This window comes from Corythoichthys intestinalis, chromosome 3 (assembly GCF_030265065.1).
Source record: "Corythoichthys intestinalis isolate RoL2023-P3 chromosome 3, ASM3026506v1, whole genome shotgun sequence".
NCBI classification, from domain to species: Eukaryota; Metazoa; Chordata; class Actinopteri; order Syngnathiformes; family Syngnathidae; genus Corythoichthys; species Corythoichthys intestinalis.
This window is the reverse complement of record NC_080397.1, coordinates 34,836,786-34,864,039: the sequence shown is the minus strand read 5'-3', so window position 1 is coordinate 34,864,039 and position 27,254 is coordinate 34,836,786. Positions and strand designations below refer to the sequence as shown.

Sequence of the window (27,254 nt, the reverse complement as noted above, 5' to 3'; positions counted from 1 at the left end):
GACCAAAAACACATCGAGTCGCAAAAACCCCAGCAACTGACAGCACTGGAAGCATTACTTTTAAAAGAAGATGTGCTTCCTCGCGGTAGAGTTTCTTGTCGCCCTGTCAACGTCAGTCCGCCCGTCGCTGATTGGTCCACTCCGCTGTCTGTTTGCTTTAATTTAATTTAATTTAATCCGCGGAACAGTCGCCAGACTCTATCACTGGAACAGCGGTGAGTCTGGAGTTCCAGGCAAGTGAGTTTGCTTAACATGCTTAGCAAGCTTTTTTTGTTTGGTTGGGGGGGGGGGGGTTGTTTGTTTTTGGTTTTTTTAAATTATTTTTTTTATGTAGCCTTCACTTCGTACAAAAGGTTAAAAAATTAAATGAAAACTGAGAACCTTTTTTGTTTAGTCTTAGTCTTTAGTAAACTTTTACAAATGCTGACTTTTGTAGAAAAAAAAAATCTAATGAAAATACTCAAACAGCCATCTGGATACATGCAGTTACAACAGCTCCTCATTTAATGCACAATCTGGGACAATTAAAAATCACTTTGACCAACGTGTGATAAATTACTGCTGCGGAAAGCCCATTTGTTAAGCCCCTTATCTGAAAGACTGCTCAAAAAACGGGATTATCCATTATCTCATACCACACACTATTCAAGTATCTAAACGCTGTCCCTGGTGCTGACCAGTGGAGCTTTATTTTAATGGCTGTGCGATTTCTGCCACCTAGTGGCATCTTTTTGTCACTCAAACGTGGGGGACTAGAATTAAAGTTCCGGAACTCAGTAACTACAGTATGTGTTTCTACCCGACTCGAATTTGCGATGCACCGTAGATTCCTGCCAGTTTCGTTTTCATCATCTAATCTTGTTTGGTAAGATTAATTTTGTTTTGTTTTTGTGTACAGCGCTGCATTAAAATAATTTGAGAAGGTTTAACTTGCTCTCACACTGACTACACACATTACTGAACGAGTGCTAGTGTTAGCCGTAGCATTCCTGAAAATGGCAGGTTACCTTATAGCTCTTGGTGAATATAAATTTAAAATAAATGCACAGATGTATGCTGAATCGTACTCGGTTGGTCGATTTAAACACCGTTTTAGTAATTCATCATTTGTGTTTTTTAAAGTTTAAGAAATAATTTCGCCAGTTACAAGATGCACAGTCATCATATGTGTGCATTGTGCTCAATGTTGGAATATACGTTATTTAATTATAATATTCCCATTACTATTTTAATCAAATGAAATGACTGAATGTTAAATCATAAAAATTTGTGGTACCCGCCGAACTAATCACGTTGTCAGTCATATTCCAAACAGGCAACACATGTTAACATGCGATGTGTATGACACTGCAGACTTGTAAAAATTCTCTCAGTCTTGAGTCTTAAATGTAATAATTTTGATAAAGTGACTTATCCCATTACAAGTCAAGTGATTGTGTTTATAATTTAAAAAATAATAATAATAACCCCATAAGCACCCGGTGTTTGCATACTGTGTATGGCCATCACAATTATGGGCATGTGAGACACATATTTGGACGACAAATATTTTCAAATTTTAGTTCGGTTTTCTGTATTTATTGCTTGGTTGGCCATGAAATGTATCCTGGAAATGAAACTAAATGTTTTCTAAGTTGTCTTCCAATGGTCTGGGAAAAAAAAGTCTTAAATTTTGCTTGTTGATTCTGTAGGAGCTCTGCATTTCGGTGTTCGCCACTATCCACTCCAGTAAACCAATGGACTGATAATAGCCAGCCGAGATGTTGAATGATCTTCCCCGAGAGGCCCTGCTGCGGCCATTGACCAGGACTGAGGTGGTGGGCATGCTTTTGAGGCTGACTATCTTTGGAGCAGCCACCTACTACAGCATTAAATGGGTTGTGGAAGCAATGGACCCTACTGCTAAACAAAAGAGTCAAGCCAAGAAAAGGGTATTTTAGTAAAAAAAATTATTTCATTTTTGTGTTTGCCCCAGTGTTAATTATGCCTATGCCCACAGGCGGAACAGCTGATGAAGAGGATTGGTGTTGAGGGTGTCAAACTTACTGAATATGAGATGAACATTGCATCACAACTAGTAGATCCACAAACAATGAAGGTAATGGTTATAAAAAATCTCAATTTGTTCTTGCTATTAAGCGCGAAGACTGTAGCCTCAGTTTTAATAAGAACTTTGAGGGGAAACTATCCACATGTTTGTTATAATACAGATAACAACTGTGCACTTCAAGAAATATTTTTGCCTGGATGTTATATTTTGTCATTGGCGGGTTTGTAATGCTGTAAAATGCCTACTTTATCGTATTTTGGAATTTTTGGGCATGTTTTGCTTGTTTTCAATATTTGGTCCCATTTAGTGAGCAAAATGAATCAAATTATTGGCTGACACTGACACCGCTAGACATCTAATATATATTTTGGGGAAGAGGCTGGCAACGTATGATCACTCCAAGCCCTCCCATTAGTGCTGCAACGATTAATCAATGAACTCGAGTATTCGATTAGGAAAAAAGATTCAAATTAAATTTTGCTGCTTCAAGTATTCGTTTTATTAAAGTGGCGTTGTAATGGTTGATTTTGAAAGTGTTTGCATTTAGTTTTACCGATTTGGGTGGATACACTGCCCTCTAGTCTGCCTCATTTCACATGGCTGAATCCAGCTGCTCCATGTTAAGACCAGCGTAAGCTAAGTTTTTGTTGGAGCTAATGTTTTTTTTTTTTTTTAATGCATTCATAATTTAGTTTATAGGTATATTTAGCAGTTTCTTGCAGGAATATATGTCTGAACCATTTGTGAAGACCATTCTGAAAAAAAAAACATTAGCGTTTTAATAGCTTTTAAGCTAGCGGACTTTTGCTATGTAAGTTAGTCAATTGTTCGTTTGTTGTACATAGATCCTTATTTATTCATTTTTTTTATAACGTTTGAGGCTCACCTCAGGTGTTTTAATTTTTCATGTTCCTTATCCGATTACTCAATTATTCAAAATAACTAGTTTATCGATTAATCGACTACTAAAATAATCGATAGCTGCAGCCCTACCTCCCATACTCAATAAATTAGACGTCTAACGCCATCAATGGCACTGAATAGGGATGTCCGATCACATATTTTTGCAGCTGATGACAAGTCCCAATCCGATAACGACTAAAACATATATTTCAACTACGGCTGTCAAATGTATCGAGTTAACGGCCGGTAATTAGTGTTTTTAATTAATCACGTTAAAATATTAAACGCATTTAACGCATCCGCGGAACGACCCACTCATGCATTGCCGCTAACTGACTACAATGGAGCCGTATTATGTCTAATGACAGCTAAGAGGCAGAGACAAGCGAGTGGAGTGGACACAGGCATTCATTGGGGCCGTGCTACTTATTGGCATTAGCTCCAGCATCTTTTCCACAACATTTATAACTATTGTGGCTAGCGACGTGGGGAAGAATGACAGGAGATGATCTTTTTCTTAATATCCTGTATTGAACACAACGCAGAGAAGATATACCATTTGCAGCCACCACTGACAGTCATGGTTGCCCCACTTCCCATCATGCATTTGGGCGGAACAGTTAAGTCGTTACAGTATCATTTACTGAAAGCACAACAAAAATAATATTCCTATCCCTCAAAAAAATAATGTTCACAAAAAGAGAATCACTCGATGCAAAGAGAATTGGCATTCCCAATCAAAATAGCTATGCAAAATAATACTCAGACTTTGGTCAAACTGTTCAAACATTTCGTTTTGCTCAACAAATACACTAGATGGCAATATTTAGTCACAATATACAAACTATCAGAGGTCTCGTACACTGTGAAGTCAACACTCAAATGTGGATCCCTTTCACAGAAAGAATGTTATTAATGTTAATGCCATCTTGTGGATTTATTGTGATAATAAACACAGTACTTATGTACAGTATGTTGAATGTATATATCAGTCTTGTCTTATGTCTTACCAACAATAATTTACAGAAAAATATGGAATATTTTAGAGATGGTTTGAATTGCGATTAATTACGATTAATTAATTTTAACTCGATGGTAAATGGTAAATGGTGTTACACTTATATAGCGCTTTTCCACCTTTCAAGGCGCTCAAAGCGCTTTACACTATCTCACCATCCACCTACTGGTGACGCAGCACCAGGAGCAACGTGGGGTTCAGTGTCTTGCTCAAGGACACTTAGACGAGTTCATCAGGGCGGAGAATCAAACCCACAACCTCTGGGTTGGGGGACAATTACTCTACCACTGAGCCACGCCACCCAGATTAAAAATTTTACGTTACAGTACTTCCTCTTCCGCTTTTTTCGGGAGTGTTGCGGAGTATAAAACGTGTATATTTTTGTTTCTTTTGGCAATACCATTGTATTTCTGTATTAGGTTGCCCTTAAAAAATAATATATATATATATATATATAAATATATACACTCACCGGCCACTTTATTAGGTACACCATGCTAGTAACGGGTTGGACCCCCTTTTGCCTTCAGAACTGCCTCAATTCTTCGTGGCATAGATTCAACAATGTGCTGGAAGCATTCCTCAGAGAGTTTGGTCCATATTGACATGATGGCATCACACAGTTGGAGCAGATTTTTCGGCTGCACATTCATGATGCGAATCTCCCGTTCCACCACATCCCAAAGATGCTCTATTGGATTGAGATCTGGTGACTGTAGAGGCCATTTGAGTACAGTGAACTCATTGTCATGTTCAAGAAACCAGTCTGAGATGATTCCAGCTTTATGACATGGCGCATTATCCTGCTGAAAGTAGCCATCAGAAGTTGGGTACATTGTGGTCATAAAGGGATGGACATGGTCAGCAACAATACTCAGGTAGGCTGTGGCGTTCCAACGATGCTCAATTGGTGCCAAGGGGCCCAAAGAGTGCCAAGGAAATATTCCCCACACCATTACACCACAACCACCAGCCTGAACCGTTGATACAAGGCAGGATGGATCCATGCTTTCATGTTGTTGACGCCAAATTCTGACTCTACCATCCGAATGTCGCAGCAGAAATCGAGACTCATCAGACCAGGCAACGTTTTTCTAATCTTCTATTGTCCAATTTCGATGAGCTTGTGCAAATTGTAGCCTCAGTTTCCTGTTCTTAGCTGAAAGGAGTGGCACCCGGTGTGGTGTTCTGCTGCTATAGCCCATCTGCCTCAAAGTTCAACGTACTGTGCGTTCATAGATGCTCTTCTGCCTACCTTGGTTGTAACGGGTGGTTACTTGAGTCACTGTTGGTTTTCTATCAGCTCGAACCAGTCTGGCCATTCTCCTCTGACCTCTGGCATCAACAAGGCATTTCCGCCCACAGAACTGCCGCTCAATGGATATTTTTTTCTTTTTCGGACCATTCTCTGTAAACCCTAGAGATGGTTGTGCGTGAAAATCCCAGTAGATCAGCAGTTTCTGAAATACTCAGACCAGCCCTTCTGGCACCAACAACCATGCCACGTTCAAAGTCACTCAAATCACCTTTCTACCCCATACTGATGCTCGGTTTGAACTGCAGGAGATTGTTTTAAACCATGTCTACATGCTTAAATGCACTGAGTTGCTGCCATGTGATTGGCTGATTAGAAATGAAGTGTTAACGAGCAGTTGGACAGGTGTACCTAATAAAGTGGCCGGTGAGTCTAAATATAATATATAATATATATATATATAAATATATATCGGATCAGGGACATCCCTAGTACTGAACATGAGCATTCACAACCAGTCTTCCCAGTTTAAATAATTGGATGTCTATCGTCATCAAAAGCCAGCAGTGAGTTAAGTAGGAGGACGTTTTTACTTCTCTATTTCTCACCTTTTGACGTCAATTTGTCTTGCCGCAGGTGTCCTGGAGAGATATAGCGGGTCTAGATGAAATCATCAACGAGCTACAAGACACAGTCATTCTGCCCTTTCAAAAAAGGCACCTTTTGGCTGGATCCAAACTGTTTCAGCCACCTAAAGGTAACACAAATAGGTTATATGCAGAAGTACATTGTAGAAACATCAGAAGATCCCTTTTAGCTATTGTGAAAGATTATTATTATTCTTTGTGTCTTAATTCAACGCCCACACCCAGAAATGCTATGTTAAAAAGTTGTTTCACATTTTAAGATAGGGGCACACACACAATAAATACAAAGCATAAGGCAAAGATTTTCTCTCACTCTCCCTGTTTGAGATTTCATTCTAAATCTGTTTTTATACTTTTAACATTGTTTTTGAATTGGAATTGCCCATCACTGTACCTTTTAGTGCCTCCTCAATCATTCATTTACAAAGTGATAATGTTTCTAGACTGCTATAGAAGAAAAGTAACTATCCAAGAGTTAAAGAGCATATGACACCAGAAAAAAAGTCTTAAATGGCATTATTATGTGAATTAGAATCATATTTTGAGACGATTCGACTATATACAACAATTTAGCAAAGCGCAGATGACGAGAAATTAGTCTTTTAATCTGCCGGTTAGCCACGCCTACCATTATAGGGCTTTAGCGTCCCCAACAGGTGGATGACGTCAGCGGTAGACTAGGCTCATCGGTTTTACTATTCAGCCCATTGAGGGGGAATTGTTCAGAACGAGGAAAACGCGACGAAGAGAGCTGCAAAATGTCATTGTTTCAGTCTCTCTACTCCCAATATTTTTACAGGATATTCTTTTTATCCAAGTATTTTTCCCCAATAGCTATATAAATGGCTTGAGAAGGACCAGTCAGCCCGTCGAGGGGGAACTATTCACAATGAGGAAAACGCGACGAAGAGAGCGGCAAAATGTCATTGTTTCTGTCTCTTTACTTCAATATTTTTACAGGATATTCTTTTTACCCAAGTACTTTCCCCAATTGCTAAATAAATGGCATGGTCATGACAAATAACAATCTTGTGCTAAATGGAATATAAAATAATAAAAATCCATTTATTCAAGACGAAATGGCAAAATTACTCCATAATGGTCAAAACAGTCGACTTCACCTTTACTGTCACACCTCCCGAACGATATTTTATGACACCTAAATCGGACATATGTAATTTCCCTTCCCCGTCTTCGGAGAATGTAAACAGACCAGAAGGAGTGACAGCTAGCCGACATGCTAACCCCAACCGAGGGATGTTTCAAAGTCTTCGAAGTGGAAAATCACACATAACTAGCCTGGATTATTTGACATGACGACCCGGTTGTCGAGTTTCTTTGCGGATCGGCAAACCGCCCGGCGGAGAGCAATTTACAGTTCGTTCCCTGGAGGAGGGTGGCTGGAGTTGTTGTGTAGCTAAAGCGCTAACAGCTAACTGCTAATGAGCATGAGGATAGCTTTTTACATGCCTATCAATGATCAAACGTAAGTAGTCCTTTATTTAAAGTAATTTTATAGTGTTTACTTTGTAATCACTGTATTCGTATTTGACATAATACAAAACAAGATGTTTACTCACTTCCTTGTAAGTCCAATGGTCCCACAGTAAATATCCACGGTGAATGGGAACCTTTTGAAACTCCAAAAAGGCGCATACGCCTCTCCCGCATACAGAATGATTTTTCTGCAGCCGTTTGGCTGGCGTGATGCAAAAAATAAAAGTATTAATCCGCAAAATCAGCTGAATCCTTCGTCCTCATACACAACAGTACACTGTATAGTGAAGAGAACGTCTTCTACCGTACACGTCACAGCGCCCTCCTCCTCAATGCAAGACCGAAGCCGGAAGTCACTCATTTTCATGGCGCGGGATTCAAAAAACTAAATAAATATAGCGATCGCTTCCACACACATCCAAGCGGTCCATATCATTCAGGGGCATAAAATACCGCGTGTATTATGAAATAAACATGCTTTTTCGTGTCACAGGCACTTTAATACCTACAGCATCAAGAGTAGTTGGAGAGATTCTTATTCCCTCATGTACAGTTCCCACCAAGAGTATTGGAACTGCATGGTCAGTTCCTTTGTTTTTGCTGTAAAATACACTACAGCAATATGTGATAGGGGAACAAGGCTAAAAATAATTAGAAGAAACACTTTTAGAAATATGATTAATAATTAATAATTACCTCTTGCAGGGTTGTTTTTTTGCCTCGAAGTTTTGTGTCCGATTGAGACAACAGCTCCAAGCTTTGTATAATCTATTATGTGAAAGTATGCTCATTGGGGAACAACACTGACTGTCTGGATGATTGTCAAGACTCGTTTAGGAAAGAAGTGTCCTGAAAAGCAAGATGTTTGTTGTTTTTCACCAACCTCCATATTTATAACTATATACTGTGGCTTTTATCAATTGTGTAGTGTTGACAGTTTCTTTAAAGAACTGTAAAGAGCCCAACCGACCATATACTAATAGACTATAAATAAAATGACTAAGCCCTGTTTCGATTTGCCCTTGCAGGTGTTTTATTGTTTGGTCCTCCAGGATGTGGGAAGACCATGATTGCTAAGGCAACAGCCAAAGCTTCTGGCTGCAAGTTTATCAACCTGCAGGCATCTACGTTGACCGATATGTGGTATGGCGAATCACAGAAGCTGACAGCCGCTGTATTTTCATTGGCAGTCAAACTCCAGCCGTGTATCATTTTTATCGATGAAATTGGTGAGTTGATCAAAAAATAGGACTGTCAGCACACATTCTTTGGAGAAAACACTTTATTTATTTCGAGTATTAGTGCATTGTTTTTTTTTTTTGGGGGGGGGGGGGTATTCTTTCCATATAAACTGCCTAAACTCAAAAAAGTTTCAGAAAAACACTTAATGTTTTGATGTTTTGAGTTTTGATGAAATTTTTTTTTTTAAGTAGGGATGTCCCGATTGCATGTTTCTGCACCCTAGTCCGAGTCGCCTGATTTTGAGGATCTGCCGATACCGAAAAAAAAGTGTTGTTTAAAATAAAAAAATAAATAAATAAATATGTTACTGTCCCACATCATAATGTGAATTATTTTTAAACAAGAATAACATAGAAAAAAGCTTTTCGGTATTAAATGCTTCATTGAGTGAGGCCACTCAAATCAACTCCTGCTGCTGAGAACAGCCTCTCACTTACACAATGAGTTGTCGCAACACAATACCGCTAGTGTTTAACAAGCTAAACGATGATTAACACAAAAACCCAATTGTTTTCACCCGATTCGGATCCTCTGAAAAATGGCGCGATCGGTCTGATTTCCGATCACGTGATCGCATCGAGACATCCCTATTTTAAAGTTATGCTGTAAACGCAACATTCTGCATAAATTGCACTTTATTTAAATTGTTTGAACTCATCAGTTTCACTAAATACTGTACAGTACATAATATTTTGCACCAACCAGGGATCGAAACAAGGCTGCCCCCAAGGCAGCAGAGCGTGCAGACAACTGAGCGAAACACCCTTGCTGACTGCACAGTTGCCAGCGCACTCTTTAGAGTGAGGCGAAGGCAATGGCCTTGTTCACATATACCAGGGCTATTTAAAAACGCACATTTTGTTCTGTTCTTCAAGGGAAAAATAATCTACTTGGACACTCCCTCTTTTGTAGGAAAAATAACATCCACACCCAACTGATTGTTGTTTTATGCACACTCCATACTAGTGCCAGACCTAGTGCCTAAATAAGGAGTGCTCATTTATACCATATATTTATTATTTCAACTTTTTTGTTTTGTTTTGTACATCTACTTATTTAATTATGTTGTGTGAGCAACATATGAGGTTGTTATACACTTCAGGTCTAGGGTGATGTGTAATTGCCAGAGGTGGATAGTAATGCATTACATGTACTCCGTTACATTTACTTGAGTAACTTTTGGAGAAAAATGTACTTCTAAGACTAGTTTTACTAAGTATAAACACTCCTCTTACTCTGCTACTTGAGCTACACAAGAGTCATTAGACTTTACCGCTACATGTGGACAAGGCCTATATGTGGACAAGGGCTAAGTTAACTCAGCTTGAAATGATAAATTATATATACTCAGAAATTGAATTATAGCCCACAAACTTGATCAGCTCAATTAATCAAGTTCACAATATTACCTTGATAAAAATGGGCACAGAATAAATAGTTGTGTACTTGGGAAAATCTTTAGTAGCATGACTCACAGGATGTTTTATTCTTTACAGTTTACACTTTCAGCTCTTCAAACGTTTCTCCTTGTTACATTGGTTAGGACTATACCTAAATGAAACTTTATGCATGACTGCAACCCTTTGGAGAATCTTGCATCAAGAGATTCTTGGGGCTCCAGAGACGCAAGCAGCTTCAGATAGCTGCTTGATGCTCATGTGGCTTTTAACTTGATATGATACATTTGCCTCAGAGACGTTCCTTAATACATCATTACAAAAAAAAACTTACTTTATGGAGATTTACTTAAAGTTTGTTTTATGTGGCGCTTTTATTTTATTTATTTTTTTGTTTTTGTTTTTGTTTTTTTTTAGCAACAAAAATGTCATCTTTCCGCATACCCCATGAAAAATAAAATAGTATCTATAATTTCCTACACATAAATAAGTTCTTCAACCATAAAAATCTATCTACCTCATGCCTCCGGTTCTCAGAACCTTGGTCTGACAGTAACATCAGATGCCCATGGATTGCAAGCACATTAATATGCAAGAAACCATGTTCTATAGCTTTTGAATTAGAATTAGGTTATTTTTATCGTGTACTGAAACCAAGGGCATAGGTTTAAATAGGGACAGTAGGGACAAAACACTACCAACTTTTCAGGATGCTCAAATTGGGCCCACCAACTTTTAAGCAACCTTATTTGCTTTATGTAATGTGTTCAGTTATTTAGTAGGTCATTTAGATTGTCTTCCCATAGGTTGTAAGGATAGAATTGACCCTACCATTATTGAGTGAATTATTTTCATTATTTTCAGACTTACATTTACCCCTTTTTCACTTGCTGAATTTGCCAGTCCGTGTTTTTTCCTGACACTCACCTCCCTCGACATAGGCACACAGTACAGTAAAATTAATGTAAAAAGTCATTGTTGTGAAGGTGGGAAACGCACCCTAATTTTTGCTACTGAAAGTCCGACCTGCATCACAGTTTAGCATTACCATTACATTAAACTGTGTGAACTTGCTAACCTGAGTAGGAAGCTGCTTAGGAGAAGTGTCCTCCTGTAAGTGTTTTCTACTAAGTTAACGTTAATTAAACTGTGAGAAATATAGTGAATTCTGCTTGGCTGTAAGAAATGTAGTGAACCAAGGTTTACCCTTCTCCCCAGTTTTCATTTTTATTTTTGCTCATTTGGTCTTAAAGCAGCCCAAAGGAGCTTTTTTTTTTTTTTTTTTTTTTTTTTTTTTTTTTTTTTTTTTTTTTTTTTTTTTTTTTTTTTTTTGAGTTTGGCTGTGCTTGTACACAAAAGCCTTCCTGAAGGAAGGTTCCATTTTTATTTTATTTTTTTGTTATTCCCTGACTAAGAAGTTTTTTCGTTATATTTAATTTATAATATTTTTTATTTAGATGGGCAGTTTTGAGTGGTATAAAGACAAATTGTTTTTTTGCATTCCTGGACACTAAAGAGAGGATTCACAAATTTGTATTTCTTGTGTATGTTAATATAATTTGTGTTCAAATAATGCAATTTAAATTTGCCAATAAAATCCAGATATTTATTCTGGAAGTTTTCAAAATGTTTCTTTAGTAGTTTTCGAAAACAAAGGTTTAAATCGTACTCTGTATCATCTGAATCAATGCATATGCACTGCAAAAACCCACTTCAGTAAAACTGACAAAAAAAATTTAATTCTCTTGTTTTCAGTGTAAATTTACGAGAAATCATTATCTGCCAGTGCTTTAAGTAAGTTTTACCCAGATTTCTTGAAATGAGAAAAATAGCCAACTGAAGCGGAACAGACTTATTTTAAGCCAAAAGTTGGTACATTTAATCTAAAAAAAATATGTGTCAGAAATGTTCTTAATTCAAGAATAGCTATTGCTCAAAATATTATTTGAAAGCATTTTTTCTTGATTTAGGTGAAAAATGACCGACTTTTAGATGTATAGGCTTAATAAGAACAAATGGTAAAAAATTACTAAAAGTAAATGTAAGAATCTGATGCATTAATCTGTTAACTAGCCTTTAAAACTCAAAACAAGATGAAGAAAATTATTCGACTTGATTTAAGAAAAATTATCAGATTAAGAGGTTATACTGTAAATTTGCAGTGTGAAATGTATTATAAGTCAATATAGATTTATTTTGCATTAATCATTTAGCCTATCAATTAATTAGGTTCGTATTGTTGAGAAATGTAGTCCTGACCGCTGTTCACCCAATCTATTCGGTCTTACTAATATCCCGTCCCCAGCAAAAAGTGTACATGCAGGTTATGCTGTTACAGTATATCGTCCCTACCAATATTGAGACCAAACCTACGCCCTTGACTTGGCACATGGGAAAATGCTGTATTTCATTTTAAGTCACCTTTCTTTCCCCAAGGACCTCATTACGGTCCCTAAATTGTAAAGTTTAATCTTTCAAAGTGCAGTTTTTAATCACTGCTCACGCAAAATATACACTTGACTTCAATGATGATTCTGTCTAATGGGAAAACTCCTTTTAATTCCACTTTGATCTAGACAATTATGAGTTCTTGTTTTTGTCTTTATCAGAATCCTTTCTCAGGAACCGCTCCAGCCTTGATCACGAGGCTACTGCCATGATGAAGGCACAGTTCATGAGCCTGTGGGACGGCCTCGAAACTGCCTCAGCCACTCAGGTAATACTCTAATAAGACTAGAGCTATTGGGTCTGTTTGAAGGTGCCTTTGTAATGGCAGCACATCTTAGTTGTTCTTTCTTTTTCAGCCGTAGCTATTTGCAGTTTGTATTAATCTGTGCTCACAATGTATCATTGCAGGTAATGGTCATGGGGGCAACAAACCGACCACAAGATGTTGATCCTGCTATCCTACGTAGAATGCCCACAACATTTCACGTCGGCCTTCCAGTAAGCGTCCTTGCAAAATCATGTTCTGTCTGGAACATTTTATCTTCACTGTAAAATGCCATTTTCAAACCACTTTTTGGTCATTATTTAATCATGATATAATTACACAGGAGAATTACCTGTTAGTTTCAAGTTTTGTATTTTTCTGCAGGACTCACAACAAAGACATGACATCCTGCGGTTGATATTAGCAGAAGAAAATGTAAGATAAGATTCATTCAACAATCCCACTGGGCCTTACAAGACTAGCTTATAATTGTTCTCTCACTTTACTATCCTGCTGGGTTTTTTTTTTTTTTTTTTTAGCTGAGCCACACTATTAATTTGAAGGAGATAGCTGAGAAGACAGAAGGCTACTCTGGCAGCGACCTGCGGGAACTTTGTCGTGATGCCGCCTTGTACAGAGTTCGAGACTACGTCCGCAAGGAACAGATGAGGCAGATAGCTCAACAGTTGGGAGAAGTCCAAGATGAGGAAAAGTATGAGCGATAATCAAAATAAATAGTCTTTCTTTGGAAAAGCTAGTTGAATATAAATTATTCAGATAACATGTTGCTTCATTCTTTGCGCATGGTACTAGCATACTGGGGAAGTGTATCATATTCGTATACAAACCCATTTTAAAAAAAGATAAAGTAATTGTGAAGTGTAACTTAAAAGATTTCTGGTGTTTGTCCTTAGTAACTTGAAATATTCTTTCTTTTGTAGCCCCCTAGATGAGGATAGATTGCGTCCAATTACCCAGCTTGACCTCCTTTTTGGCCTGGACAAGATGAGGGAGTCTAAAAAGGGTACAGTGACTATGTCTGTGTCTGAGGTTCCGCTGGACTGAACAGCTTTTAAGTTCATCAAGTACCAAACCATTAAATACCCTCCTTTTTGTCTTTTCCTGTACTGTATCTTCTTAGAATGGAGGCAGCACTGGGTTTGTGGGTCTTGTGTCTTCTCTGTTGAGTTGTGCGAGAAAGCTCAGATATTTGCATAGACCTTTATCACTACTCTGGTTAAGTACATCCGTAGCAGATTGTAGTAGAGCATGTTTAGATACACAAGCAGTTGATAAAATTAAGTTTAAGTTTTAGCGGTGGAGAAACTGTTTTTGTAAAAAAAAAAAAAAAAATGTTGCTGCGTAAGCGTGCTGTTTTTCAATACTCTTCGTGTAGGCTGTCAGGAAACAATAATAAATCTTTCACACCCACATTGAATGATAACAGCTCAATGAAGAGAACTAGAACATTAATGCATATGAATGAGCCTTCTGTTTTCTAAATGATGATTCATGGCAACAACTAAAATACATTAAGCATTACTGTATCTGTAATCTCCCAATACAGAGGTTTTATGTAAATTCTCCTTGTAAACCACATCAGCGTTAAGCAAAATGCATGACTAGAGATCCTTGGTGACAAAAGGACAATGTTGGACAAGATATTGTCTGCTGCTCGACACCAGTAATATAAATACTTTTGAAAAAGAGATTGCTTTCTTCCAAAATGGGCACTACTCAGAATGTCCATATATACAAAATGACATGGTAGACAAAAATGTCTTCTTACCACATCTGCACTGTTTTTTTTGTTTTTGTTTTTTTTTTAAATTAAATTAAATTACACCTAACATTTTAAAGGTCCATATAGACTTCTAGCATTGACATTTAACATTGATTCACCAGACTTCATTTTCCTGATGTTCTCATACATATTTATCTTTGTTTTATCAGGAGAGCTGTTTACTGTTATCCATTAAATTCAGCCAGTACAGGTATGACTTTATAAAAGAAAGGAAAAATTCAAAAATAACTATTAAACATACTGAACGGACCAAATACAAGCACCAATATGTGTTTATATGTTAGTCCAATCCAGAGTTCTACGATATTGACGCACATACGTTTGCATTGGTTGAATGGAGGATCACCACTAAATGCTTTTGTTATTGATTTACTACTCACCAGTACTATTATAGTTCACATTAGCGCAAAAATGCCGTAATATTCGGGCTATAAGGCGCACCTGAGTGTAAGCCATGCCTGCCAAATTTTACAACAAATCTGTTGCTTGTTTGTTTGTTTGTTTGTTCATACAATATACGCCGCACTGGACTATAGGCCGTTAGTTTCCAAATTGCATTATGGGATATTTTTACCAAAAGACTCAATAGCCTGTAAAAATCCATCACCTTGCCAAACTGGGCTATAAGCTGCAGGGTTCAAAACAGGGGAGGGGGGTGTTGTAGTAGGAGCTTGAAATCAGAAAATTACAGAATGTAAGCATATTAATATTTAATATTTCATTTCACAATTTTTTGTTTTTTGTGAATTGAAAATACGGTGGAAGGGGGAGCTGTTATAACTTATATATAACCCCCCACCCCAAAAAATATATAAATATACGGTATATATATCGTGGTGTTATCGTGATAGCAAATGGTCCATATCGCCCACCATTGCATTGCAATATACAATATACAATACAGGCCAAAAGTTTGGACACATTCATTGCAGCACAAATGAAGGTCCCAACCCCACTGATAAAGCAATAAATTCCACTAATCAACCCTGAAAAGGCATACCTTTGAAGTAAAAAAAAACACCTTAGATGACTCCCTCTTGAAGCTCATCAAGAGAACGGCAAGAGTGTGCCAAAAAGTAATTAGAGCAAAGGGTGGCTACTTTAAAGAGATGAGAATATTATACATGTTTTTAGTTATTTTACCTTTTTTTGCTAAACACATAATTCCACACATGTTCATTCATAGTGTTATTACCTTCAGTGAGAATTTACAATGTAAATAGTCATGAAAATAAAGAAAATGCACGAATGAGAAGGTGTGTCCAAACTTTTTGTATTGTTTATCCATTTGTTTTCAACACCGCTATCCTTGTCAGGGTTGCGGCGGCTGGAGTCTATCCCAGCTGATTTCAGGCGAGAGGCGGGCTACACCTTAAACACTTCGATACAATATATAATCATGTCTAAACGTATATTTTTACTTAGAAGCAGTTGTCAATGGCTGACACATATACAGTCATGTGAAAAAATTAGGACACCCCATGAAATATCAATCTCTGATCTTGTTTTTATTTATCTCTGGAAAAGAAAAGGATTTAATTGCAGGTAAACAACAAAAATTAACATTGTTTTACTCATTAAACCAAATATATCAACAAAAATGCATATTCTAACTGAAAAAAAAAGTTAGTACATGCTACCACCTAATAGCTAGTTGTACCTTTGGCTGAAATAACTTCAGTGAGACGCTTTTTGTAGCCATTTACCAGTCTTAGACATCGGTCTTAAGAAAGTTTGCCCCAGTCCTCAACGCAGAATACTTTCAGCTGTGAGATGTTTGAAGGGTATCTTGCATGTACAGCCCATTTCAAGTCACTCCACAGCAGGGGTCGCGTTAACCGAATATTTTCCATCGTTGACCGTTTTTTTAAAACGGTGACGGAAAAAACTGAAGTCCGTCCGTCATTTTGACAGGTTGCAATTCACACCCCAGACCACAGGGTGGCGAGTGAGCATATTAATTAGCTATTGTCTCTCTTAATGCATGATGTCGTTGGCTATTCTGTCAGAATATTGTAGTGTCACCGGGGTCTGGCGGCGGCACCGTGATTGACACATCAACGCGAGGTTTCTTATTGGTGCACCCGGTGTGCCAGCGCGTCATCCAATTGGTGGACTAGATTGCCGCATGTGTATAGACCCCAATCACATGACGTCACAACTCCGCCCCCCTGACTGGAGCCGCCATATTTTCCGTCAGCTCGTCGTGTTTACACATTACCGCTACGTACATGCCTCCTATTACGGCGTGTTTTTCTGCTCGTTAACATTAATAATCAAAATGGTGAAGGCGTGTGTGGCGGTTGGTTGCAGTAACAGAGAAGATAGACAGAGAGACTTGAAGTTCTACCGTATTCTGAGCGACCCAAAGAGGAGAGCGAGATGGACTGCTATAATTCGACAAGAAATCTGGGCACCAAACGATCACCACAGACTATGTAGTAGTCATTTTATATCTGGTAAGATGCATTTAATATATATTTAGAAGATTTTGGGCTGACAAACCACAATTAAGATCATTGTGTGACGTTGGTGATTGGGGTCTATATAGTTGCCTCTTTTTCTTTGGGGGCGGAGTTGTTGTTTTGTTGGTGTTGTTGGCGGTAAGCAGAGTAAAAAGAGGGTGAAAAATACCACGACTTCCGTGTCTAATTTTTCGCCGCCAAGCAAGCGTTACAATATTAATTAAAAATGAATGAAAACTAGATACTATTGAATATGTCATCATTATCATTTTGAAAATTTAAGTGACGGGTAAAAATAGATTATGACCGGATTTTTATGACCCTGTCAGTCAAAATGACAGACAACGAAAATGTCTAGCGCAACCTCTGCTCCACAGTATCTCAATGGAATTAAGATCTGGGCTTTGACTCGGTCATTCCAGGACTTTCTTCCTTTTCAGCCAGTGCTTGGTGAATTTACTGGTATGTTTTGGGTCATTGTCATTTTGCTGGGTCCAGTTTCGCCTTAGCTTTTAATTTTTTCACAGATGATCTCACATGTTCCTTAAGCACCCTTTGATACACAATAGAATTCATGGTGGATTCTATGATCGTGAGCTGGCCAGGTCCTGCTGTAGCAAAGCATCCCCAAACCATGGCGCTTCCACATCCATGCTTCACAGTTGGTATGAGGTGCTTTTCCTGATTGCTGTATTGGGTTTATGCCAAACATGTCCTGTGTTCTGGTGTCCAAATAATTCAATTTTAGATTAATCTACCCAAAGAACATTATTCCAGGAATCTTGGTCTTTGTCTACATTCACTCTGGCAAACGTCAGTCTAGCCTTCATACTCTTTTTGGAGAGCAAAGGTTTCCTCCTTGAACACCTCTGATGAAGGTTAAACCTGTGAGGTCTCTTTCTGATTGTAGAAGCATGCACTTTCACTTTAACAGTAGCAAGAGCCTGCTGTAGTTCCCATGATAACATTTTAGGGTTTTTGGAGACGCATTTTAGCATCTTGCGGTCTGCTCTCGGGGTGAACTTGCTTGGACGGCCAGACCTGAGCATGTTGGCAGTTGTTTTGAATGTCCTCCACTTGTAGACTAATTTCGGATTTTGTATTCCTTTGAGATCTTTTGAAATCCCTGACATACTCATAAGCGTCTACAATCTTCGTTCTGAAGGCCTCGGACAGCTCCTTTGATCTAACCATGGTGTTTTCTCTGACTTCAACAGCCAGTCACTGTTAAAAGTATTTTGCGTTGAAGAATGGGGCAAACTTTATCCATACTGATGTCAAAGACTGGTAGATGGCTACAAAAAGCGTCTCACTCAGGTTTTTCAGCCAAAGGGTGTAACACTAGCTATTAGGTCGTAGGGTGTCCTAACTTTTTCCTCAGTTAGAATATGCGTTTTTGTTGATGTATGTGGTTCAATGAGTAAAACAATGTAAATTTTTGTTTACCTTCAATCAAATCACTTTCTTTTCCAGAGATAAAGAAAAACATGATCAGACATTAAGATGTGAACATTTCTTAATAAAGAACTGAATATTTAATGGAATGTCCTAATTTTTCACATGACTACTTGTACACCATCTGTTAAAACATACTGTCTGATCTCTAAAGTAGTGGTTCTTAACCTTGCTAACGGTACCGAAACCCACAAGTTTCACATGTGGATTCACCAAACCCTTCGGAATTAGAAAATAAAGCTTTTTTTTTTTTTTTTTTTTTTTTTTTAATTCAAAACCAATATATCTAAGATCGCAAGCTAATAATTTAGCTAACTCATTTTGACAGCATGTTTCAAAAAACGGGTCAAAATTTGAGACCACGCTGCCCATTTGTCTGTTGTATTCCCTCATACCAAGTGTGAGTCAACCTTCCACCGAGCCAACCAGTTCCTCCTCCTATCAGATTGGGGACTAGCAGTTAAAAGAAATGGAATAAGCCTGTTAATTGGGAGCAAACCAGTCCAAAACCTGATCTGAAAAGCCACTTTGCCTGGATTTAACCAGCATACGAAAATAGGGCTCTGCATTTCTTTAACCCCTTGGACTTACTAACTCCTAGAGTTCGATCGAACCCAGGTTAAAAACCACTGCTCTAATGGGTGGCAACTTGGCACTCTGCTGTATTTTTGGATTTGAAGGTTCATTTCTTGTTTAAATTCAGTGCTATAAAAAATAAATAAATTCCAAAAAAAATCACAGTGTTCATACTCATGTAGTACGCACATATTCTGTCTTCTTACTTTATCATTTGTTTCATGTTTGTGTGCATTTGCAATTTCATTAACCGTTGATGATGAGTCCATAAAGTTGTGTTTCTCTCAGTAAGCACCAGGTGGTGGTACAGCTGCACTGCTTGTCAAGTAGGTTGACGTTTAGATTGTTTTTATTAAATGTTTCTTACATCATTCATGTGACAATGGACCCAGCATGTACCACGGATTTTTTCCCTTTGAGTTTATTTATTGATAATTGGTGTTTTTGTGGTATAGTTAAAATACAACAGCTGATAATTGAAGCATTATTTCTTACAATGCAGTTTATGCTCATCGTTTTCAGATCACGTTTGTCATTTTGATCACAAACTGTACATTGTATAGAGTGATTTTTCAAAGAAAAACACTTGTCCTATTTAAATATCTCAGTCATTGCTTTGATGAATATGTCAAAGCTCGGCTCCTTTTGAGTAAACAAAATGTTTTATATATTAAAAATGAAGTAAATAGTCTAATAGTTATCGTTCAGCCAATAAAATACTGGATCAACAGAAGCAAGAATTGCAGTGTTTTTGTTTGACTAAATTAGTTACTCTGGTTTTTGGTATATTTGTTGGGGGCTAAGAACTAGTTCTTGAAGTTTAATAACTACACTGGTCCAGTGTTAGTTCTATTCAACAAAATTCACACTTTGCCTTACATTAAATCTGGTGACAGGCTAAATATCTCAAAATTACAGTCAGGCCTCTAATAGCTGTCTGAGTACATGGTCAAAGGTCATGAATTGCTAAATTACCTGCAGATTAAAAAAAAAAAACCTTGCTGGAAGCAAAAAGCTTTACACATGACAGCAATTTGAGGGTGATAATAGCCGCTTATCTGTTCTCGCGCATATATTTGATTAAAACTCAGTTTTGGCACCAACTGCTAGCGTAATTGATTGCTTTTAAAGCTATTAAATATAATCACATTCTTGTTTAAATAATTCATTCATTTATTGCTTTGTTTGTTGAGATATAACCTCTATAGAATTACCCTTAAAATGGATTTTCCCCTCTTTTCTCAAAGTTAGAGGACGGGCAGTTCTAGAGGTGTAATAGCACTTTGCTACACAAGCCAAAATGTTGTTTGATTGACAGCTGGCAACCAGTGTTGAAGCACATTAACTGAGAGTAGCTCAGTGTCCATCTCCCTCTGGCTGCCTCGCCAACACCACCATCATAAAACACTGTTCTCCAGAACATTCCGTGACCACAGCATTGTGTACACCATCTGTGATCCCATACAAAATCTACTGTATATCATGAAACAGTCTTTACAAAGACAGCAATGGTCCGTTTTATTGACATCTATTTAGCAATATATTGTTCAAAGGCATGTTTTTGTATGAAAACAACTTTGTGGCATGATATAAATATATAAACAACAAGCGATTTGCGTCCTAATCCAGCTGTATCTTATCTCGTCCGTACAGTGCTGTGAAAAATGTACCTGCCCCTTTGTCAAATTATACACACGGTTGTTGACTTGTTGTATTTTTAATCATTGTCCTCTGACAGAACTGTTCTGAACTGATGGCCAAGCATTCCTTCAGGATGTTCTGGCAAAAAACAAAATTCATGGTCCCATCAATCAGAGTAGTAGGCCCAGCTCCTGAGAAGCAAAACAGCCCCAGTCTCTCCGAAGTGTTATGATGGTTTTTTTCCTGAAATGTGAAGTTAAATTTATCTTAGCTGCAATTAGACACACACCTAAGAAAAAGTTAGTCTAAACAATATTCTCAATTAAGTCTTGGGAATCAGGCATGAAAATCTCTCACCTTTTGGCAAAATTCGCCATTTTGAAGTCAAAAAGGTTGACCTTATGTGAATTGTGTAGATCACAGGAGAAATTTTTTAAGGGGGGGGGTTTCGGGAGATTAATTTCGGACGCTTGGTATGCAAGCGGGGAAACCGGCACAATGCCCAAAATGCGCACCAGAGTGGCCAAAACATTGACTTATTTCAACGAAACAAAGGAGACACTGTTGTGTCCTGTCTCTTCAATGCCAAGCTTGGCTGCACATCGACCGTGAATGAACACCTAAAGTGGCGTCACCCAGTTATAATTTTGGAAGATGAAACATTACAAGCTGGCAGATCGTAAGTCCATCTAACTAACTAACGATATATTTTATTGAAGTTGCTAAGCCTGTCGCGATAGGCAATGAGTCCATTTGACGCACGATAAATAAAAATTAGGGCGGTCATTTTCACGGCTGCGTTGTATTGCTGCGCGCATGCATACATTTGTGCGTGCATGCTGATGGCATATGAGAGCACAGTTCCTTTCACAAATGTTTATTGGTCATCAACACACCGTAGAATTAAAGTTCAGACATCCAAAATAAGGAAACATCTATATTAAACACTGTAAACGTTACCTTTGCTACATTGAGTCTAATGGGGAAAAAAGACAACCTACTTTAGACTGCTATAAAGCATTGGCAGTCTTCTCCAAAATACAAACATGCGATTAAAAGTTGACACTTCAAACATGAAAAATCGCTGGTTAACAGCATTTGCCAACATTTGCAATGACAAAGAGTTTTTTTTGCGGAGTGTAAAACTTACGGTTAGCGGTTTAGCGAATGTACTTCCAGTGAACATTTATTTAAAAAATAAAAGCACGTCATGTTCGTCAATCGTCATATAAATAACGATTTCTGGAGTTAATCCCACATACTTTAGAATTCAGATTCTAAACTGAGAATAGCTTTAAAATGACACACTTTATGAAAAATCTGATTGGCAATGAATTGTTAACTGAGAAAAGCTTTTAAATGACAACCCTTATGAAAAATCTGATTGGCAATGAATTATTGTTATACTACTATTATATATATAGTAGTATACTATAATATTAATGCTAGATATCTTTTTTAAGAATTGTTTTGAATCATTTTGGAAAGGCGAAGTCAGTGTTCTGAATCTGTTTACATTCCATTCTTTTTCACTACTTAAAGGGATCCTCTATTTTTAAGACAAGTAATTCTTAAAAGATAAATGTTAGTATGACTTATAATAATTTGATATTAAAACCCCTCTTAATGTTTTTGTTTTAATAAAGTTTGTAAAATTATTTTAAGTGGTAGGTCGCCATTCTTGTTACGTCGCAGTGCGTGACGTCACTGGTCCCATTGCCGAAATTCCAGCGTGTCACTCGTTAGCTTTCCCAACATGTCGTCAGTTCTACCCTTCCTATTTGAACCAGATCTGAAAAGTGAAGAGCAGGACAGCACTGCCGGTCGTTCACAAGACGAGCTCCAGGGAAAAGTGCGTGCAGCAAATACCTGATAAGACAAAAGTTGGGCAAAACTGGTGATGCGAAATAGCGCTGTTAGGAACTCCGGTTGGGAGCGAGATTGTATGCTGTTTGGAACTCCGGTATTATTAGCAGATATTCAAGGTATGCATATTGCGTTTTCAAACTTATCCCAATATAATTATGTAGATTGTTAGCATCCAGAGCTGCCGTGTGCTTTACATACAGTACAGGCCAAAGAGCACACCTTGTGTAATCCATGTCTTGTACATATTAACGCGTGGTAGCTAGGATACGTGTATAAAAGTACCAAAAAGGAGAGAAGCTTCCAGTTATGCACATTTATCCACAAAAAATAATATTTCCACTTTGACCACTCTTCACTCTGGAGCTCAGCAGTACGCAAACACGCATTCCCTGACGAACTCCAACATTGTTGTAAGGTCCACGTCAGAGTCACTGTCGTCACTGTAGTGTGCCATAGTGCTTTAATTATTTAGTATGATTTGGGGAAAACTCCCACAAAGAATAGTCAACATAAAAGATACAATAGTAATCCAAATACGTGTTTTTTACTCACTCGAAGATCCAGGAATTAGACCGATCCCATGGCAATGTCGCAGCCGCAATCAGGCCGTCGATTCCACAAAATAGACTGATCCGGAAAGCCGCTGTGGGACCGACGAATCAAAAAAATGGACAGATCCGAAACCAATATTGCAGACGCGGTGGGACCGTCGGATCCAGAAAATAGACGGATCCCTTACTTGACTGAGGATCCTGGAAAAATGTTCGGGCGCCAGTTGTAACGCGTTGTGGGTAGGATACGTGCATACAGGGACCAAAAAGGGGGAGAAGCTTCCACTTATACACATTTATTCACTAAAAATAATAATTCCACCTTGACCACTCACTTCCCTTTCCTTGTTTCCATTTGACTGGAAATTGCATCCAAAAGCAGCACATCGTGGTATTTTACTTCGCGAGTTTAGGCAGCAATAAGCAATTGTTGAACACGCTACACATTTGGAAAGATCCCAACTACGTCATCACTGCGAGCCCGCAAACCATGGCGCCAACTAACGGTCAAAATATGGACTAAATATTATAAAATATTGCCATTGATTTAACATTTTATGTGTTTCTAACATATTTTAGTACAAGAGAACAATTGTGGTTTATTAGAGCCTACATGTATTTACGTTAGAGGATCACTTTAATGCTATCAGCATTTGACCTCATTGTTTAGTTGTGATTTATTGTTGTAATTTACGTGTTTTTTTGTACTTTAATAAAGAATTTAAGTGTTCCAGAATGTTTTGTGAATTAATAAGCGTCATTAAAAAATGTCCTTGCTAAATTAGTCACAAAAAAAAGGTGGGGGGTATTAGATTAGTCAACTATGTAATCGTAAAAATAGTCGGCTGACTAATCGGGAGAAAATTAGTCGTTTGGGACAGCCCTAGTTGTACAATGTACCGGAACATATTTCCTCCTCACCCTTCTCACCTCTTTAACCCCTGACCCATTTTCATCCTGATCATTGAATTCTTTTTATGCCTTTATGCTCTTGGTTTTACCTTCAAACTGTGTCATAGATGCCATGTTTCTCAGTCTCTTCCTTATTCTTGAGGCATGGACACTTACCTTAAAGTGCTTTCTTCCATTAAAATGTGGCGAGCCAAAGTATGGCCGCTTAGCTTTGAATTAATTTTTCCTCTTATTTCAAGACTGCATTATATGTTTATTTTGGTTGTCTTTATCTGATATTCACATATTCAAATTTGTTTGGTTATATAATAAGCTATAACTACAGTATGCCCCAAAAAAAATAATAATGGCAAAATACTTTTTCGAGGTATTGTTTGCACAGGAATGTTTAATCGAACCCAGGTTTATATGGTTGATTGCTTCTCTAATGGAGCACTCTTAATTCTTCATTGGTCATAGCATGTTGCTGTAATGATTACATAATCACAAATATTCTGGGGTTTATTAAATCTATCTGAGTATATTTCTGTGATGAACATGTCTCCTGTTCTCATGGTGTGATTCTGCTATGGCCATTTAAACACCTTCACCCTAATTCACTATTAGTAATGACATAATGCAGTTAATCATGTTGACAGGCTCAGTACATTTGCATCTTCAGTCCCCCAGGCTGAATGTGTTGCAGTGAAAGTGTGAGCCTGTTGCATGGACAGATGGTAAGGTGATATTTACACTTCTGTCCAAAATGAGGCTAAGTGCAAAGTTTTGCTCAACATATGTTCTGCAACATTGGGATTATGATCTATAATGCTGAAACACAGACACATAGATCACTTAGTGTTATCTTAAAAAAATGATTTTGTGACACTTATTTGTGTTCAAAAGGAAGCACAGTATTACCTCAAGATACGAAATGAATTCGTTCCCGACTGGCTTTTGAATCCTGATTTTTTTTTTTTTTTTTTTTTTTTTTGTATAATGGATCGCCTTTTACTTATAAATGGACTAATTAGTTCCATGCACTACTAAAACACCACATTAAATTTGTTGTCATGTCCTCTGATTGCCTGACTATATTGGTACTGCATTGTTGCCTGATTGCGCTTTAGTGTAACTAGTTTGTTAGGCTCTTTCTGCAGACGTTATCACATGACTACTCGAGCTAATAGCAAACACAAAGTGTTAAAGATGAAATAACGTTGGCAGCCATTCATTCCTATATCATCTCGCTGTTTGTGCCTTGAAAAACCAATTTTCTTGTTAGTAAGTTATATTCTTCTTTTGTTTCATACACATGAACATTGTGTAGCACATTTTGGTGTGTATATTTCATTTGTTCACATTTATAGTTAAAAGTACATACATTATTGCATTATTGCGAACAGTACGTACAGTTGTGGTCAAAAGTTTACATACACTTGTGAAGAACATAATGTCATGGCTCTCTTGAGTTTCCAGTTATTTCTACAACTCTGATTTTTCTCTGATAGAGTGATTGGAACACATACTTCTTTGTCACAAAAAAACATTCATGAAGTTTGGTTCTTTTATGACTTTATTATGGGTGAACAGAAAAAATTGATCAAATCTGCTGGGTCAAAAATATACATACAGCAGCGCTAATATTTGGTAACATGTCCTTTGGCCATTTTCACTTCAATTAGGCGCTTTTGGTAGCCATCCACAAGCTTCTGGCAAGCTTCTGGTTGAATCTTTGACCACTCCTCTTGACAGAATTGGTGCAGTTCAGTTAAATTTGATGGCTTTTTGACATGGACTTGTTTCTTCAGCATTGTCCACAAGTTCTCAATGGGGTTTTGGGAAGGCCATTCGAAAACCTTAATTCTAGCCTGATTTAGCCATTCGATTACCACTTTTGATGTGTGTTTGGGGTCATTGTCCTGTTGGAACACCCAACTGCGTCCAAGACCCAATCTTCGGGCTGATGACGTTAGGTTATCTTGAAGAATTTGAAGGTAATCCTCCTTCTTCATTATCCCATTTACTCTCTGTAAAGCACCAGTTCCATTGGCAGCAAAACAGCCCCACAGCATAATACTACTACCAACGTGCTTGACGGTATGCATGGTGTACTTTGGGTTAAAGGCCTCACCTTTTTTCCTCCAAACATATTGCTGGGCATTGTGGCCAAACAGCTCGATTTTTGTTTCGTCTGACCACAGAACTTTCCTCCAGAAGGTCTTATCTTTGTCCATGTGATCAGCAGCAAACTCCAGTCGAGCCTTAAGGTGCCACTTTTGGAGCAAGGGCTTCCTTCTTGCACGGCAGCCTCTCAGTCCATGGAGATGCAAAACACGCTTGACTGTGGACACTGACACCTGTGTTCCAGAAGCTTCTAATTCTTGGCAGATCTGCTTTTTGATGATTCTCAGTTGAATCTTCACCCTCCTGACCAATTTTCTCTCAGCAGCAGGTGATAGCTTGCGTTTTCTTCCTGGTCGTGGCAGTGATAAAACAGTGCCATGCACTTTATACTTACAAACAATTGTTTGCACTGTTGCTCTTGGGACCTGCAGCTGCTTTGAAATGGCTCCAATTGACTTTCCTGACTTGTTCAAGTCAATGATTCGCTTTTTCAGATCCATGTGTGTATATTTTTGACCCAGCAGATTTGGTCACTTTTTCTGTTAACCCATAATAAAGTCATAAAAGAACCAAACTTCATAATGTTTTTTGTGACAAAGAAGTATCTGTTCCAATCACTCTATCGGAGAAAAATCAGAGTTGTAGAAATAACTGGAAACTCAAGAGAGCCATGACATTATGTTCTTCACAAGTGTATGTAAACTTTTGACCACAACTGTAAGTCCCACAGCATGGCAAGTGAGCATTTGCATGTTGTTTCAGCACCATTTCTGCTTATATTCCGGGACCTGTGTCCGTCTCGTCATCACTGCGTCGTCATATGTACTTTGCGTTCCGGCACCTTATCATCCAAATTAAGCACTGCATAAGGCCATCATAATTATGAAATGACACTGCCATAAGCATTAATGAATGCTAATGGCAGATGTCATTTTGTGTCATCTGGCAAAATATCTGTCTTTGAATGGATGTAAAAAATCCGAGCTGGACGTAATTGGAGTCAGTGACGTAATTTGCCGGATGACACTTAATGTGTCATGTCATAATTATGATGGTTTTATGTGAGTCTCATGGCGTCGCTGTCAAATGAAGTGTTACCTATTAACCTAATAAATCAACAAATAAGCTGTACTGGACTAAAAGCTGAAGGATT

At 37.9% G+C, this 27,254-nt stretch overlaps 1 protein-coding gene across 1 annotated transcript; it reads left to right on the top strand.

The window, feature by feature from the left end:
* Positions 1–727: 727 nt before the first annotated feature.
* On the top strand, positions 728–23,683 carry atad1a (ATPase family AAA domain containing 1a). The gene is made up of 10 exons (XM_057832926.1): positions 728–865; positions 1,692–1,931; positions 2,000–2,098; positions 5,863–5,983; positions 8,399–8,599; positions 12,619–12,725; positions 12,866–12,955; positions 13,107–13,157; positions 13,262–13,434; positions 13,664–23,683. Exons 2-10 carry the CDS (start codon positions 1,761–1,763, stop codon positions 13,785–13,787), a joined length of 1,137 nt encoding a protein of 378 aa, XP_057688909.1. The 5' UTR covers positions 728–865; positions 1,692–1,760; the 3' UTR covers positions 13,788–23,683.
* The last annotated feature ends 3,571 nt before the right edge of the window (positions 23,684–27,254 follow it).

Excerpts from the sequence above, each read along its gene's own strand:
- atad1a (XM_057832926.1), top strand. The coding sequence starts at position 1,761 with ATGTTGAATGATCTTCCCCGAGAGGCCCTGCTGCGGCCATTGACCAGG. Across the intron at positions 1,932-1,999 it reads AGAGTCAAGCCAAGAAAAGG|GCGGAACAGCTGATGAAGAG; the intron begins GTATTTTAGTAA and ends CTATGCCCACAG. Across the intron at positions 5,984-8,398 it reads ACTGTTTCAGCCACCTAAAG|GTGTTTTATTGTTTGGTCCT; the intron begins GTAACACAAATA and ends TTGCCCTTGCAG.